We start from the raw sequence: 17,717 nt of genomic DNA, 5'->3' as shown, positions 1-17,717 counted from the left end.
AAGGCACCGGGGTTCGGGAGGACGACACGCAAGGCTGAATGGTGGGAAGTGTGAGAGGGATCTCGGAGTCCTGGGGGACAATCGCTTAAATAGGAGCCAGCCGTGTGCTGCAGCTGCCAAAAAAGCCAACACAGTGCTGGGCTGCATTAACAGAGGGATAGAATTAAGATCACATAAAGTATTAATACCACTTTACAAGGCCTTGGTAAGGCCACACTTGGAATACGGCATCCAGTTTGGGTCACCACGGTGTAAAAAAGATGTTGAGACTCTGGAAAGAGTACGGAGAAGAGCAACAAAGATGATCAGGGGACTGGAGGCTAAAACATACAAGGAACGGCTGCTGGAATTGGGAATGTCTAGTTTAATGAAGAGAAGGACGAGGGAGGACATGACAGCAGCGTTCCAGTATCTCAGGGGCTGCCCCAAAGAAGAGGCAGTCAAGCTGTTCTCCAAAGCACCCAAAGGCCGGAGAAGCAGCAACGGATGGAGATTCGTGAAGGAGAGAAGCAACTTGTAACTAAGGAAAAACTTCCTGACAGTGAGAAAAATTAAACCGGGGAATAACTTGCCTCCAGAAGTTGTGGGTGTTCCATCACTGGAGGTTTTCATGAACAGACTGGACAGCCACTTGTCTGAAATGGTACAGGGTTAGGGTTAGGGTTAGATGGGTAGATAGACAGATAGCAGAGTTGGACTAGAAGACTGCCAAGGTCTCGTCCAACTCTGTTTATCTATCTATCTATCTATCTATCTATCTATCTATCTATCTATCTATCTATCTATCTATCTATCTACCTACCTATATCTATCTGTCTATCTACCTACCTACCTTTCTACCTATCTAGCTACCTACCTGTATCTATCTGTCTACCTATTTGTCTACCTATTTGTCTATCTATCTTTCTATCTATCTATATCCCACATCTATCTATCGTATCTATCGTATCTATCGTATCTATCGTATCTATCTATCTATCTATCTATCTATCTATCTATCTATCTATCTATCTACCTACCTACCTACCTACCTACCTACCTACCTTTCTACCTACCTACCTGTATCTCTCTGTGTACTTATTTGGCTATCTCTTTATCTTTCTATCTTTCTATTTTTATCTATCTATCTATCTATCTATCTATCTATCCATCCATCCGTCATCTACCTACCTTTCTATCTACTTACCTACCTACCTATTTATCTACCTGTATCTATGTCTACCTATTTGTCTATCTATCTCTTTCTCTTTCTCTTTCTCTTTCTCTATCTATCTATCTATCTATCTATCTATCTATCTATCTATCTATCCATCCATCCATCCATCCACCTACCTAGCTATCTATCCACCTACCTGTATCTATCTACCTATTTGTCTATCTATCTCTTTCTATCTTTCTATCTATCTACCTACCTACCTATGTACCTACTACCTACTATCTATCTGTATCTATCTGTCTACCTATCTATCTCTTTCTATTTACCTATCTATCTATATCAGAATAGAGCTGGAAGGGATCCCCACATAACCTCACAACTTTGTGGAACACCACAATCTTAAGCCCAGCCAGCCAGGGCTATCTTACGGTCTCTTGACCTTCCAGCAAGATCAGTGGCTGCGACGGTGTGTGCTTGCATATGTGTGTCTGTGTGTGCCTTTGTGTCACGCAAAGCTTCCTCCTGCAAGCCTTCTGCGCAGCTGTTTCCTGGGCGTGGATTACCACGGTCGTATTATCTGCTTCCAGCAGCAAAGCCTGGCTGCCCCTGTTTGAGAAGGTCACTGGGACACGGGGGGCTTGCGAGGGAAGATGGGGACCAGCTTTTGGGCACCCCCCACTAGGAAGGGGGAAAGAGGCATGGTTAGCTACCCCCCCCCCCCAAGAAAACAATCAAAAGCCAGAAGGAGGGCTGGCAAACTCCATCAGCCTGCCTCCACTGCATTCTCTAGCTGAGTTGGGCCAAATGGGAATTATGGGCAATGGGAAGCTTTGGATTCTGTGGGAAAACAAAATAACACCAGCAGTGTTAGAAGGGAGGGGGGTTTGCAGGGAGGAGGAGGAGGAGGAGGAGGAGGAGGAGGAGGAGGAAGGACTGTGGGGTCCCTGTTGCTCTCTGAGCTTGGTGGTTTTTCTTGCAGACATTTCAAGACCCAACTAGCTAACATCATCAGTACTAGAAGGGAGGGAAGTTTGTGGAGAGGAGGAGGAGGAGGGGAGGAGGGAGGAAGAGGAGGACGAGGACTATGGAGTCTTTGGTACTCTCTGAGCTGGGTGGTTTCCTTGCAGACATTTCATGACCCAACTAGGTAACATCATCAGTGCTAGAAGGGAGTGGGTTTGTAGGGAGGAGGAGGAGAAGGGGGGGGGGACTTGGGGTTTGTAGTGCTCTCTGAGCTTGGTTGTTTTCTTGCAGACATTTTACCCAACTAGGTAACATAATCAGTGTATAGGGGAGTGAGGAAGAAGGAGGAGGAGAAAAGGACTGAGGGGTCCTTGGTGCTCTCTGAACTTGGTGGTTTTCTTGCAGATGTTTCATTACCCAACTAGGTAACATCATCAGTGTATAAGGCAGTGAGGGAGGAGGAGGAGAAGGAGGAAGAGGAGGAGGAGGAGGAGGAGGAGGAGGAAGGACGGACGGTGGGGTCCTTGGTGCTCTCCGAGCTTGGTGGTTTCCTTGCAGACGTTTCATGACCCAACTAGGGAACATCATCAGTGTTAGAAGGGAGGGAGGTTTACTTTCTGTTTACATACAAGTATACAGGGAAAGCCTCTCCCAATAAAAGAGAATATTTGTGGCTCAGGGTGAAACTGTGGGGTCCTTGGGAATGGTGTTTGTGGAGTGGAGGAAGAGGAGGAGGGGGGGGAGGACGAAGACCGTGGGGTCCTTGGTGCTCTCTGAGCTTGGTGGTTTCCTTGCAGACGTTTCATGACCCAACTCGATAACACCATCAGTGTCAAAAAGGAGTGGGTTTTGTTCTCTGTTTCTACACAAGTGGCCTGCCCTGTCTGTGTGAATGACAGGCTTCTTGGTGGTTCCTCGACTAGGCTGTTGTTTACTGTGTGATTGTTTACCTCGGCAGTTCCTTGCTCAGGGTATGGTTTACAGCTTAGTTTTTGGTCTAGTGCAGGGGTAGGCAACCTCGGCTGTTTTATGACTCATGGAATTCAACTCCCAGAATTCCTGAGTCAGCCACGCTGAGGGGAAAGGGATAGGTTTCCATGCAGAGCCATGCTGACTCAGGAATTCTGGGAGTTGAAGTCCACCAGTCATGAGGGGGCCAAAGTTTCCCCCATGCTGGCTCAGGAATTCTGGGAGTTAAGTCCACCAGTCATGAGGGGGCCAAAGTTTCCCTCATGCTGGCTCAGGAATTCTGGGAGTTAAGTCCACCAGTCATGAGGGGGCCAAAGTTTCCCTCATGCTGGCTCAGGAATTCTGGGAGTTAAGTCCACCAGTCATGAGGGGGCCAAAGTTTCCCTCATGCTGGCTCAGGAATTCTGGGAGTTAAGTTCACCAGTCATGAGGGGGCCAAAGTTTCCCTCATGCTGGCTCAGGAATTCTGGGAGTTAAGTCCACCAGTCATGAGGGGGCCAAAGTTTCCCTCATGCTGGCTCAGGAATTCTGGGAGTTAAGTCCACCAGTCATAAAAGAGCCGAGGTTGCCTACCCCTGGTCTAGTGTTACTATTGATGGTAACTTCTGCTTATCTGGGCCTTGATGGCTGGCGAGAAGGTGGTCTGGTCTTTCGGTGTCCTTTCTGGTCGTCCCACTAGAGCAGTGTTTCTCAACCTTGACAATTTTAAGACATATGGACTTCAACTCCCAGAATTCCACAGCTAGCAATGCTGGCTGTGGAATTCTGGGAGTTGAAGTCCACATGCCTTAAAATTGTCAAGGTTGAGAAACACTGCACTAGAGGGATATGTATGTGTTTTTATTGACTGACGGATTTGTATCCTGCCTTTATTACTTTTAAAAATAACTCAAGGCAGTGAACATTCCTAATACACGGCTCCCTCCTCCTGTTTTCCCCCACAACGACAACCCTGTGAAGTGGGCTGGGTTGAGAGGGACTGACTGGCCAAAGTTCACCCAGCCGGCTTTCATGCCTAAGGCAGAACTAGAACTCACCGTCTCCTGGTGATTGGCCCAAAGCCACCTAGCCGGTTTTCTGGGCTAAGGCGGGACTAGAACTCCCAGTCTCCTGGTGATTGGTCCAAAGTCACCCAGGGGGCTTTCGTGCCTAAGGCGGGACTAGAACTCCCAGTCTCCTGGTGATTGGTCCAAAGTCACCCAGGGGGCTTTCATGCCTAAGGCGGGACTAGAACTCCCAGTCTCCTGGTGATTGGTCCAAAGTCACTAGGTGGCTTTCATGCCTAAGGCGGGACTAGAACTCCCAGTCTCCTGGCGATTGGTCCAAAGTCACCCAGCCAGCTTTTGTGCCTAAGGCAAAACTAGAACTCCCAGTCTCCTGGTGATTAGTCAAAAGTCACCCAGTGGGCTTTCATGCCTAAGGCAGGACTAGAACTCACCATCTCCTGGTGATTAGTCAAAAGTCACTCAATCAGGTTTCATGGCTAAGGCGGGACTAGAACCCACTGTCTCCTAGGGATTAGCCCAAAGTCACCCAGTGGGCTTTCATGGCTAAGGTAGGACTAGAACTCACTAGAACTCTCCCGCTTTCTAGCTTGATACCTTCCCCACTAGACCCAACTGCCCTTCTGATGTTGTTCATCCCGATCGGCTTGTTGAAGGCTGATCTCTCCGAGTGCCAGGATTTAGCATTTATTGGATCCGGCACAAATCCAGGCGATGCCAGGGCCAGGGTCCTGTGCCTGAGCTTACAGGACAAGGACGATCCCCTACAATGCCAACATTTGCCCCAAGGTCCCCCTGGACAGCCTGTCCTTGGTGCCCAGCACCAGCCATTGGGCCTGCCTGCCTCCTCCATCCCAGAGGGAGAATCGGTGCGGTGCCCCGGGGCTGCCATCCTGCAGAGAATAAGTGGGCTGCCTTCCTAGCAGGAATTAATCTTCAAGAGTAATTTAGGACAACGAGCAAGTCACACTTAACCACAGAAATTTGGGGCTCAATTGTAGTGGTCAGGTGAGGACTGCCTGTACATTTGCTTAATAAACAAATCCTAATCCAATAAATAAATGTGGGCACCAGCTGTGGAAGGGCTGATCTCCCCCCCTCCTCCCCAGGGCAGAAAAAAAATCTTTCGGGGTAGCCGTTGCAGATGTGCTTAGAGCTTGAATTTCACCAGAGCGTTCAGGAAATCTACTTTCCCCACTCTTTCTGCCACTAATGGCTGGATTGGCACCTGTGCTGCAATTGTGTGTTTGTGTGTGTGTGTGTGGGGGGGGGGGGGTTAGGCCGAAGAGTGAAGGCAGCAGACTGCTGAGCATCACAGCTGCCACTGAAAAGTGACCACGTCTTTCTGACCCTTGCAGAATATTTCATCTGGGCTGTGCTGATAATGAAGCTTTTTCTGGGAGAAAATTAGAATTATGTGGAGCGACAGTTAAAAAAAAAACTAGAAATAGAAAAAGAGGGAAGGGAGGAAGCGAGGGAAGGGAGGAGGGAAAGGAGGGGGGGAGGGAGGAAGGAAAGAAGGAGGGACAGAGGGAAGGGAGAGGGGTGGAAGGAAGGAAGGAGAGGGAGGGAGGAAAGGGAAGAAGGAAGGAAGGGAAGGAGGGAGGAAGGAAGGAGAGAAGGAAGGAAAGAGGGAGAGAAGGGGAGGGAGGGAAGGAAAAAGAGGAGGGAGGGAAGGAAGGACAGAAGAAGGGAGAGAGGGAAGGAAGGAAGGAAGGAAGGAGAGGGAGGGAAAGAGGGAGGGAAGGACAAGAGGGAGAGAGGGAAGGGGGGAAGGAAGGAGAGGGAGGGAAAGAGGGAGGGAAGGACAAGAGGGAGAGAGGGAAGGGGGGAAGGACAGAAGGAGGGAGAGAGGGAAGGGGGGAAGGAAAGGGAGGGAGGAAGGGAAGGAAAGAGGGAGAGAAGGGGAGGTAGAGAAGGAAGCAGAGAAGGAGGGAGAGAGGGAAGGACAAGAGGAAGAGAGGGAAGGAAGGAAGGAAGGAAGGAGAGGGAGGGAAAGAGGGAGGGAAGAAGGACAAGAGGGACAGAGGGAAGGGGGGAAGGACAAAAGGAGGGAGGGAAGGGGGAAGGAGAGGGAGGGAGGGAGGGAAGGAAAGAGGGAGAGAAGGGGAGGGAGAGAAAGAAGCACAGGAGGGAGAGAGGGAAGGAAGGACAGGAGGGAGGGAGGGAGGGAAGGAAGGAAGGAGGGAGAGAAAGAGGGAGGGAAGGAAGGACAGAAGGAGGGAGAGAGGGAAGAAAGGTAGGATGGAAGGAAAGGAGGGAGGGAGGGAAGGGAGGGGCACATCTCGGTATGCCCATGTGTTGTCCCTGTCCCATAAGTCACCACAAGGCACTCTTCCTGGAGCTGGCCTTGAAGACCCCTCAGAAGCTTCCACCGGTCCAGAAGGCAGCGGTGCAAGCAGAGCTGGGCCTGCCACGAGATGTCCCTGCCAGCTACCACAATGACTACCACAATGCACTCTCCATGGGGCTGGCCTTGAAGACCTTTCAGGCGCTTCACCTGGTCCAGAGCCATTCCTTGCGTCTTCGCAATCGGTTAGGACCCCTTGGGGCGTTTCACGCAAGCTCAGAGGAGTGGAGAGTTTGGAGAGGTTGACACAAGGCTGCGCCCTGATTTGGCTAGCCCTAAAGGCCGCAGGGAAAAATGGGGGGGGGGAGACAGGAGGGGGGGAGGTTCTCCCAGAGGGCAAGGATACTCACTGAGAACGTGGCACTATTCCTCTTTTACCGTGCTCCCTGGGACCGACATGTGCGCGGAATGACCTGCTGCTCGGAAAAATATCCCCACCCTCAATGTACCCTGGGATTGGCCTAGGTCACAGTGTTTCTCAACCTTGACCATTTTAAGGCATGTGGACTTCAACTCCCAGAATTCCACAGCCAGCAATGCTGGCTGTGGAATTCTGGGAGTTGAAGTCCACATGCCTTAAAATGGTCAAGGTTGAGAAACACTGGGCTAGGAGATGTTTGCCTTGAAGCTTTTAATCTTTTCAACTTTAAATTAACCATTTTGCCCTTTCTAGTTCCTGCGTTTCCGACCCCAGCTCCATAAGCTGCGCTGATTCCCAGTGGGCTTCCAGGTGTGAGGAGGGGGGGCTGGCTGTTACCTGTAACAAGGCCACGGAGGACCTGGAGACTTGAGAGACCCCTGTTCTCCCCAGTATCTCCTGGCCCACTCAGTCCAACAGGGCTGGGGAGGGGGGGGGGGCTAGTTGGTCCTAGAAGACCCTCACCCGCAGTCAGCCGGGGCCAGAAACGTTCATCCCGAAGACGAGACGCGCGAGGTTATTGGGATCGGCTTACCGTTCGCATCTGGTACCCCGGTGAGCGCACCCACGGCTGCCGCCGTTTCTCCGGACAACACGATCTGCCCTCCGCCCTGGAGGGTGGCTTCTGCAAGCGTGGCCACGGCGTGAGCGGCTGCCTCACTGCAGGACAGAGAGAGAGAGAGAGAGAGACAGAGAGAGAGAGGGAGGAAGAGAGAGAGAGGACGCCATGAGCAGCAAGAAAGGAAAGGGCGCAGGAAGACCCCTCTCTTTCTCCTGCCTCGGAATTAACCTTTAACCTTGCCTCTTCTCCGTTTGAATTTTATATACTGCTTTTACGAGCTTTAGATGTTTTACTTGCACACCAAACCAGAGTCCCTCCGTGGGGAAGATCAGCACTTTCCAAATATGATAAGAGATAGATAGAGATCAATAGACAGATATAGAGATTGATAGATAGATGATAGATAGATAGACAGACAGATAGATACATACATAGAGGAGGGGATAGAGAGAAAGAAAAAAAGAAAAATAGAAGACAGCTAGAGAAATGGAGGGATAGACAGATGGAGGGATGGATAGGCATAGATTGGGGAATAGATTGATAAATATAAGATAATGACAGAGAATGGATGGATGGGTGGACGGATGGATGGATGGATGGATGGACAAGGGACGGATGGCTAGATGATGACAGACAGATAGATAGATATTGATAGATAGATAGATAGATAGATAGATAGATAGATAGAGACAGACAGACAGACAAGATAGATAGATCGATCGATCGATAGATGTGGGATATAGATACATAGATAGGTAGGTAGGTAGGTAGGTAGGTAGATAGATGGATAGATAGAAAGATAGAGAAAGAGAGAGAGAATAGACGGACAGATACATAGATGGATGAGTGGATAGAGAGAAATAGAAAAAAATAAATAGAAGACAGCTAAAGAGATGGACAGAGACAGATGGAGGGATGGATAGGCATAGATTGGAGAACAGAGTGATAGATAAATATAGACAGATAATGAGAGAGGATGGCTAGATTGATGATGGGTGGGTGGACGAGGAACGGATGGCTAGATGGATGGCTACATGATAGATAGATAGATAGATAGATAGATAGATAGATAGATAGATAGATAGATAGATAGATAGATAGATAGACAGACAGAGAGATAGACGGACAGACAGACAGATGGATGGATGGACGACAGACAGACAGATAGAAATGGCTGGCTGGCTGGCAGGCTGGCTAAGATGATAGCTAGATAGCTATGGATGGATGGTTGGATGGATAGATAAACAGAAAGGAAGGAAGGAAGAAAGAAAGAGATAGGTAATGTGTTTATGATAGTGCTCCACTTGTGACGATTCATTGATGACAGCTTAAAAAATAATGGCTCCCGATCTGTCCTTGAAACTACGGCCAATGGGCCATGGTCATAGAATCATAATTTAGACCCTCGTCAACTGGTCCACATTTGGGATGGTTGCAGCACCTGGCAGTCCCGTTTTGCAACCTTCTCAGCCGGCTTCCGTCAAGCAAAGGCAATTAGGGAAGCTGGATTCACTTAATGACGGTGTTTCATTTAACACAACTTATTTAACGACCACAGGAAAAATGGTCACAAAATTGGGTCTGGCCACGTGACACCTTGCTGAACAACGGCATCACTTAGTGACTGAAAGCCCAGTCCCAATTACCTGTATATATAAAATCACGTAACACAAAACTGGAAAAACGATGATCTTTTAAAAAGTTTAATAATATTTCTAAGCCGCCCCACAGCCAGAGCAGTCTGGGTGGCTTGCAATAAAACCTTTTTTAAAAAAAAAAAACAAAAAACACCGTTTGAATAAAAAGGCTTGCCACAAATTCAAATGAAATGCAAAATTGAATGCAAACTAGCCAGCATCGTTCAAGATGTAAAACGGGCTGAACGAAAACAGAACAAAAAGCCAAGTCAAAATGATTTAAGTGTGAAAAAACAGACGCAGGCAGTCCTCGGCTTACGACTCATTTAGTGACCGTTCCAAAGATACAACGGCACTGGAAAGAGTGCCGTTTTAGGACCGTTTTTCACACTTACGACCGTACGACATCCCCATAGTCACAGGATCAAAATCCAGGCGCTCAGCAACAGACTCATATTTACGACGGTTGCAGAGTCCCGGTGTCTGTGTGTGTGTGTGTGTGTCACGTGATCCCCTGTTGTGACCTTCTGACAAGAAAAGTCAATGGGGGGGGGAACCAGATTCATTTAACAACCGTGTTGCAGCGATTCACTTTATCAACTATGGCAAGGTCGTAAAATAGGGCAAAAGTCACTTAGCAACAGAAATTTTGGGTGGCAAGCTAACCTGTAAGCAGTTTAAACTCTTCTTCCCCTCTCCTCCTCTTCCTCCTCCCCAAACCCCCTTCCCTTCTAGCACTGATGCTGTTCCCTAGTTGGGTCTTGAAATGTCTGCAAGAAAACCACCCAGCTCTGAGAGCACCAGGGACCCCACAATCCTCCTTCTCCTTCCTTCCTTCCTTGCTTCCTTCCTTCCTTGCTTCCTTCCTTCCTTGCTTCCTTCCTTCTTCTCCTTTCCATTCCCTTCTAGCACTGATGCTGTTCCCTAGTTGGGTCTTGAAACGTCTGCAAGAAAACCACCCAGCTCTGAGAGCACCAGGGACCCCACAATCCTCCTTCTCCTTCCTTCCTTCCTTTCTTCCTTCCTTCCTTCCTTCTTCTCCTTTCCACTCCCTTTTAGCACTGATGCTGTTCCCTAGTTGGGTCTTGAAACGTCTGCAAGAAAACCACCCAGCTTTGAGAGCACCAGGGACCCCACAATCCTCCTTCTCCTTCCTTCCTTCCTTCCTTCCTTCCTTCCTTCCTTCCTTCCTTCCTTCCTTCCTTCCTTCCTTCCTTCCTTCCTTCTTCTCCTTTCCACTCCCTTTTAGCACTGATGCTGTTCCCTAGTTGGGTCTTGAAACGTCTGCAAGAAAACCACCCAGCTCTGAGAGCACCAGGGACCCCACAGTTCTTCTCTCATTCCTTCCTTTCTTCTCTCCTTCCTTCCCTTCTCCTTCCCATTCCCTTCTAGCACTGATGATGTCCCCTCGTTGGGTCATGAAATATCTGCAAGAAAATCACCCAGCTCAGAGAGCATCAAGGACCCCTCCTTCCTTCCTTCCTTCCTTCCTTCCTTCCTTCCTTCCTTCCTTCCTTCCTTCCTTCCTTCCTTCCTTCTTCTCCTTTCCATTCCCTTCTAGCACTGATGCTGTTCCCTAGTTGGGTCTTGAAACGTCTGCAAGAAAGCCACCCAGCTCAGAGAGCACCAGGGACCCTCCATTTCAACCCTGAGCTACAAAGATTCTCCTTTGTTAGATGAAAAAGGGCACATCTGAATGAACCGACTGAGGCTGGAAGGAACGCAATTGCCTTACAAGGCTTTCTCTTCTCCAGCGACAAGACAAACCCGCTCGGTTTTTCCTCCCCCCCCATCTGATCCTTCTGGGCTTGTGCAGTGCCCTCCCCCCTTTTGCAGGTAGCGGCATTCTCTCTGCACCCCACCCCCAACAGGCACTCAAGCCAGCTCAGGTGCTCATAGGCTTGTTAACAGAACCCTCCAGGGATGCCATTATTCTCCCGCTTCCAAAGAAGCCGGCCTGGAAAGTGATCTCTCTGCTTCCCGCACCGAGACGGAAGGGAAGGGTGGCCGAGGCCAGCTCTTTGGAGCTAACAAGAGTGGAAGCCAGCAAGCTTGCAAAGGCTGTGCACAAGAGGGGGGGGGCACCCCACAGCCATCCAGCACGTTGGCACTTGTGCAGCACCCCCCCCCCCACACACACACATAAATCCCAGCCACCGCATAGAACAGCTGCCGGAAAAGCCAAAGCTGTGGATAGTGAGATGGATGGAGAAAAAAGCAGGGAGGGAGGGAGGGAAGGAAGGAAGGGAAAGGAGAGAGAGAGGAAGGGAGGAACAGAAAAGAGAGAGAGGGAGGGAGGGATGAAAGAGAGAGAGCAAGAAAGAAAAAAGAAAGTGTTAGGAAGGAAGAAGAGAGAAGAGGGAAGGGAAGGGAAGAAAGAGAGGAAGAGAAAAAAGGAAGGAAGGGAGCAAAGAGAGAGTGAGAGAGTGAGAGAGAGAAAGAAAGAAAAAAAGAAAGAAAGAAAAAAAGAAAGAAAGAAATGTACGGAAGGAGGGAGGAAGGAAAGGAGAGAGAGAAAGAGGTAAGGAAAGAGAGAGGGAGGAAGAAAAGGAGGAAAAGAGAGAGAGAAAGGAAGGAAGGAAGGGATAAGGAGGGAGGAAGGAAAGGAGAGAAAGAAAGAAAGAAAGGGATAAGGAAGGAAAGGAAGAAAGGAGACTGATAGACAGAAAGAAAGAAAGAGGGAAGGAAAGAGGAAGGAAGGAAAGGAGGAAAAGAGAAAGAAAGAAAGAAAAAGAAAGAAAAAAGAGATAAGGAAGGAGGGAGTAAGGAAAGGAAGAAAGGAGAGAGACAGACAGACAGACAGAAAGACAGAAAGAAAGAAAGAGAAAGAGATAAGGAAGGAGAGAGAGAGAGAGAAAGGGAGGAAAGAAAGAGAAACCACCCACCCACCCAGAGGGGTTTGAGAGATCTGGTAAAGGGTTCAAATTGGTACCCAGGACCCCTCAGTCCGGCCCCCTTGCCCCCCTGCTCCCCCTCCCCTCCCCTCCCTACCTGTTGAGCGCCATCGTGACCGTCGCGCCTTGCGGAATCTCCTGCGACGCGGCGACGGCGGCTTCGGCCAGGGAGGCCACTGCCTGCGTGGCTTCGGAGGCCTGGGTGGTCTGGATGGTCATCTCGCCCCCCTGCAGCGTGGCCCAGTTCTGCTCCACCTGGCGGGAGGGAGAAGGACAGATAGACCCGTTGCAGGACCGGCGGCCTCACATCTACGTCCGGCCGCTTAGCAAAGGCCCAAAAGGGACGGCGGATCCCCCCAAAGGGTAACAGTCCTCGGACGTACGACAGTTTGTTTAGTGCCCGTTCAAAGTCACAACGGCACCGGAGAGAGTGACTTAGGACCGATTTTCCCACTTAACGACCGCTGGCAGCACCCCCAGGGTGTCCCGGGATCAAAATTCAGCATCTTGGCAACCGACTCGCACTTACGACGGTCGCAATGTCCCGGGATCACGTGATCCCCTTTGGCGAGCTTCTGGCAAGCAAAGTCCACGGGGAAGCCCGATTCGCTTAACGACCGGGTGACTAACTTAACAGATGCAGCGACTCGCTTAACAACCGTGGCAGGGAAGGTCGTAAAATTGGGGGCAAGGCTCCCTTTAACAACTGCCTCGCTTCGCCACGGAAATTTTGGGCTCTACTGCGGTCGTAAGTGGAGGACTACCCGTACTTCCCCTGTTTGACAAAGGCAGCCCACAGCAAACGACCGGTCTGTTCAACGACTGTGGTGTTCATTTAATGACCAAGACAGCTGCTTTACTATCGCTGCGTTCACTTAACCGACCGCTGCCTAAAAACTCCTGAAAGTGGATGGTCACGTGGGTGACCACGATAGGCAGGCTCCTTGATGGTCGTAAAGTCGAGGACTAAATGCACTTGCAAAAAAACACCCCCTAATCAAGACGGAAAATGCCCAGCTTTGTTCAGACAATGGAGGCTTGTCTTCCAGAGCGAATTTACACAAAAATACCCTCCATTTTTAGCTATTTTTTTTCAGATGGAAATTCGGTTTCTAGGGCAAACAAAGCTGTTTCTATTGCGCTGAGAATCCTACACCGTTGTGGGGGGGGGAAGTGAGGTTGACACAAAGGCCTGGAGTCCAATTAGCTCCGTTGAAAGGGGGAGTAAGGAGGGGTGATGTCTCTCCCCTTCCCCAGTTTACAGACTGATCTAACAAAATGAAATTCAACGGTGGAAAAAGCAAGGTTCTACATTTAGGCAAGAAAAACCAAATGCACAAGTACAGCATAGGTGGCACCATGCTCAATAGTAGTAACTGTGAGAGGGACCTCGGAGTCCTAGTAGACAATCACCTAAATATGAGCCAGCAGTGTGCTGCAGCTGCCAAAAAGGCCAACACAGTGCTAGGCTGCATTAACAGAGGGATAGAATCAAGATCACGTGAAGTATTAATACCACTCTTCAATGCCTTGGTAAGGCCACACTTGGAATACTGCATCCAGTTTTGGTCACCACGATGTAAAAAAGATGTTGAGACTCTAGAAAGAGTACAGAGAAGAGCAACAAAGAGGATTAGGGGACTGGAGGCTAAAACATATAAGGAACGGTTGCTAGAATTGGGTATGTCTAGTTTAACGAAGAGAAGGACAAGGGGGGACAGGATAGCAGTATTCCAATATCTCAGGGGCAGCCCCAAAGAAGAGGCAGTCAAGCTACTCTCCAAAGCGCCTGAAGGCAGGACAAGAAGCAACGGGTGGGAACTAATCAAGGAGAGAAGCAACCTGGAACTGAGGAGAAATTTCCTGACAGGGAGGACAATTAACCAGTAGAACAGCTTGCCACCAGAACTTGAGACTCTAGAAGGAGTACACAGAAGAGCAACAAAGATGATCAGGGGACTGGAGGCTAAAACATATACTGGAATTGGGTATGTCTAGTTTAATGAAGAGAAGGACGAGGGGGGACATGATAGCAGTCCTCCAATATCTCAGGGGCTGCCCCAAAGAAGAGGGAGTCAAGCTGTTCTCCAAAGCGCCTAAAGGCAGGACAAGAAGCAACGGATGGAAACTCATCCAGGAGAGAAGCAACCTAGAACTAAGGAGAAATTTCCTGGCTGTGAGAACAATGAACCAAGTGGAACAACCTGCCTCCAGAAGCGGTGAATGCTCCAACACTGGAAGTTTTTAAGAAGAGACTGGACAGCCTCTTGTCTGAAATGGTGTAGGGTTGCCTGCCTGAGCTGGGGGTTGGACTAGATGACCTCCAAGGTCCCTTCCAACTTTATTGTTGGCACGTCTAAAGAGAAATTGGGGCAAAAACCTGCCAGCTCTTCAACCGAACCTCATTTTAAGAGCCTCGTTAGAAAGAATGGAAAATTGCCAAGGAAAGTCGTGTGTGTGTGTGTGTGTGTGTGTGTGTGTGTGTGTGTGTGTGTGTGTGTGTTTCCACCCCTTTTAAAGGGCCAGAGAGCAGAAATCAGGGGTGCTTCTGGGGGAACTCCTTACCTCTCCATCAGTGACTGCAGAGTAGTTCACCTGGGCGACTGTGACAGTGGTGGGCAATTCGGAGGCGTCTGCCAAGGTGGCCACTGTGGCCCCGGTGCCAACCTGCAATGACATGCCCAAAAGTCACCATGGTCCCCTCCCAAGGTCCCAGCAGGCCCTGTGGCCCTTCGTGTCTCCCCTTTCAGCCTAGGATCCCGTCGTCACAAAGCCAGGGGCGAGGTCCACTTCCCCATATCGGTGGGCAAGTGTGACGACACTGCGCCAAGGAGCTCATGTGCCCCCCTGGCACCCTCCGACAACAGACACCCCACACCCCGGGATGAACCCGGGCACAGGATGCCGTGCGCCTCTGGGCATCTGGCAGCCATCAGCGATCCAAATTACGAACCATCCTTGTAATATGGAGGGGTAGAGAACCTTTATTGTCGTTTTTTTTTTTTTTTTTTTACTGTGGGCACAACGGCCCCCACCAGAAATTAAAATTTAGTTGCCTGCTCTCAAAGTGAACACTCAGCTGGGCCTTTGGCCTGCTCTGCTCTGCTCTAGAGCGGGAGATGGTTTGAAGTCAATATAATTTATATATAATTTAAAGAAACATTGGGAGGAGAGAGAGAGGAATGGACTCTGATTCATGTCACATGCTGTTGAGCAAAAAGACAGATAAAGCCAACGCTTAAGTTGCTGTTTAGTTGCTGCTGAGGGCAAGGAGGAATGGGTGGGATGGAAGGAAGGAAGGAAGGAAGGAAGGAAGGAAGGAAGGAAGGAAGGAAGGAAGGAAGGAAGGAAAAATGATGAGAGGAGGAAGAGAGGAAGGGAAAAGGGATAAGGGAAGGAAAGAAAGAAGGGTGGGAGGGAAAAGAGAGAAGGAAGAATGGAGGGAGGGAGGAGGGAAGAAGCAAGGAAGGAAAAATGAGAGGACAAAGAAAAGGAGATGAGGGTAGAAAGGAAGGGAGGAAGGGAAGGAAAAAAGAGAAAGAATGGAAGGAAGCGGAAGAAAGAAAAGGAAGGAAGGAAGGATCAAAAATGATGAGAGGAGGAAGAGAGGATGGGAAAAGGGATGAGGGAAGGAAGGAAAGAAGGGTGGGAGGGAAAAGAGAGACGGAAGAATGGAAGGAAGGAAGGAAGAAAGGAAAGAAGGAAGGAACAAAAATGATGAGAGGAGTAAGAGAGGATGGGAAAAATGATGAGGGAAGGAAGGAAAAAAGGGTGGAAGGGAAAAGAGAGAAGGAAGAATGGAGGGAGGAAGGAAGAAGGAAGGAAGGAAAAAAGAGAGAAGGGACAAAGGAAAAGGAGATGAGGGTAGAAAGGAAGGGAGGAAGGGAAGGAAAAAAGAGAAAGAATGGAAGGAAGGAGGAGGAAGAAAGAAAGGGAGGGAGGGAAGGAAAGAGCAAAGAAGGGAGGGGAAGGACGGAGGGAGGGACAGGAAAGAGACGAGGGAGGGAAGGAAGGAAATTGCAGGACGCCCAACCTCTCCTCCTTCCGCGAAGAAGGCATCACCTACTTTTTTACTCCATCATGATAGAACCCTATAAAAATGCTTTTTTTAAAAAAATCCCCAGTATGCCTACGCAGCTTTGAAGGGGAAAGACCCTTCTGGTCCTTCAAGAGATTATTCCCCCCAGATCTAACTGCTGAAGCCTCAGGGGTAACAACGCGTGGGACCCCCAAACCTACTTTCGCTCAGCACGGAGGACCTAACCCCCCCCCCCAGGACGATCCCAACGCCAGGCCAAGGATGGGGCCACGAGAGGAATCGCGGCCAGCCCCACCTGGATGAGCGACACGGTGCCGTCCGGATTGCTGAAGGTCTGGACCATGGTTTGGGAGGGGACCAGGTGGGCTATGCTGTGGGTGGCGGTCACCGACTGGGTCTGCTGATCCTCGAAAGCGTAAAGCAGGTCCTCGCGCCCGTGCTGCTTGTAGCAGTTTTTCACGATTGTCCGCAGCGCCTGGGTCCACGACACCTGAGGCCAGACGAGAAGGAGAAAAGATCAGGGGGAGACTAAAGAGGCAGGTCACCGCTCGGTCCAGCCCACCAGCGGCACCGCCCGCTTGGGGTCACGTCACCCAGAGAACATTTAGACCCGTGGTTCTTAATCTTTTTGAACGAATCGCCTCCTTGAGCCAATGAGGAGGTTGTCATTGCCCCCCTCCTCCAACCTAACCCCTCAATCACAGCATAGGAAATAATTCTTCCATTTATGCAAACACTTTTTTTGTTTCCTTTAAAACTGTCATCAGGACCTATCGATGCAAATTATTTATTTCCAGTCTTTCCCCCATATCTCCCATATTCTGGCCAAGGACGCGCCTCTGTATGGTAGAGGCTGCTGCGCAACGCGCATGAAGATAAGCGATGCGTCTTCACATGTGTACGGCGTTCTGTCCTGAAGCTAGCTGGAGGAACATTGGAAAACACAATTCAATTCGATTTGATGTTTTTGTACGACAGATATAACAGCGACTCACTGGACGAAAAAGTCTCAAAAGTGTTCCCAAAACTTCTCGCTCCATCGCCCCCATATCGCCCTGTTTTCGTTCCATCGCCCCCCTGAAAAATGAAATCGCCCCCAGGGGGGCAATATCGCCCGGGTTAAGAACCACTGATTTAGACCACCCAATTTTACCCAGGGTGGATGGGTAGGTATTTCTTGACGGTGAGAATAATCAATCAATGGAACATGTGTGATGCTCCATCACTGGAGGGTTTCGAGAAAAAATTCGACAACCTCTTGTCCTGGATGGTGTTAAGATCTCATGCCTTGGGGAAGGGGCTCAACCAGAAGACCCCCCCCAGGTCCCTTCCAGCCCTAAGATTCCAGATTTACTGGAGCAAAAATAGGATATTATTCTCATTTCTCGCACCTTCCAGTATCTAAGAAGCTGTCAAAAAGAAGTACCAGAGGGCAAGACAAGAAGCAATGGGTGGAAACTCATCAAGGCGAGAAGCAACCTGGGATTAAGGAGAAGCTTCTTGACAGTGAGGACAATGAACCAGTGGAACAGCTTGCCACCAGAAGCTGTGGGTGCTCCAACACTGGAGGTTTTCAAGAAAAGGTTGAACAATCGTTTGTCTGGAATGGTAAAAGGGTTTCCCGTCTGGTTGGACTAGAAGACCTCAAGGTCCCTTCCAACTCTAATTAGTCTGTTAGTATCCGTGGTTTGAAAGAGCCCATCTGGAGTTGTGCTTAAGGGACAA

At 49.6% G+C, this 17,717-nt stretch overlaps 1 protein-coding gene across 6 annotated transcripts in view; it reads right to left on the bottom strand.

Moving 5' to 3' along the window:
- The window catches only part of NRF1 (nuclear respiratory factor 1), a 51,679-nt gene that overhangs the window by 6,035 nt on the left and 27,927 nt on the right, over window positions 1-17,717 (bottom strand). For 4 of the 6 annotated variants that reach the window (XM_039345732.1, XM_039345731.1, XM_039345730.1 and 1 more), the window contains 5 exons: window positions 16,288-16,482; window positions 14,519-14,620; window positions 12,051-12,208; window positions 7,396-7,520; window positions 573-635 (listed from right to left, as the gene is read on the bottom strand). In XM_039345732.1, coding sequence (XP_039201666.1) covers window positions 573-635; window positions 7,396-7,520; window positions 12,051-12,208; window positions 14,519-14,620; window positions 16,288-16,482 — 643 coding nt within the window. Of the gene's footprint in view, window positions 1-572; window positions 636-7,395; window positions 7,521-10,605; window positions 11,247-12,050; window positions 12,209-14,518; window positions 14,621-16,287; window positions 16,483-17,717 lie in introns of those variants that run through there. The other 2 variants (XM_039345728.1, XM_039345729.1) reach the window with 2 other exon arrangements.

Source organism: Crotalus tigris, unplaced genomic scaffold (assembly GCF_016545835.1).
Source record: "Crotalus tigris isolate CLP2741 ecotype Arizona unplaced genomic scaffold, ASM1654583v1 scf7180000017975.10810073628:1450386, whole genome shotgun sequence".
NCBI lineage: Eukaryota > Metazoa > Chordata > Lepidosauria > Squamata > Viperidae > Crotalus > Crotalus tigris.
The sequence above is the reverse complement of the archived record's forward strand: the minus strand, read 5'-3'. Positions and strand labels throughout refer to the sequence as shown.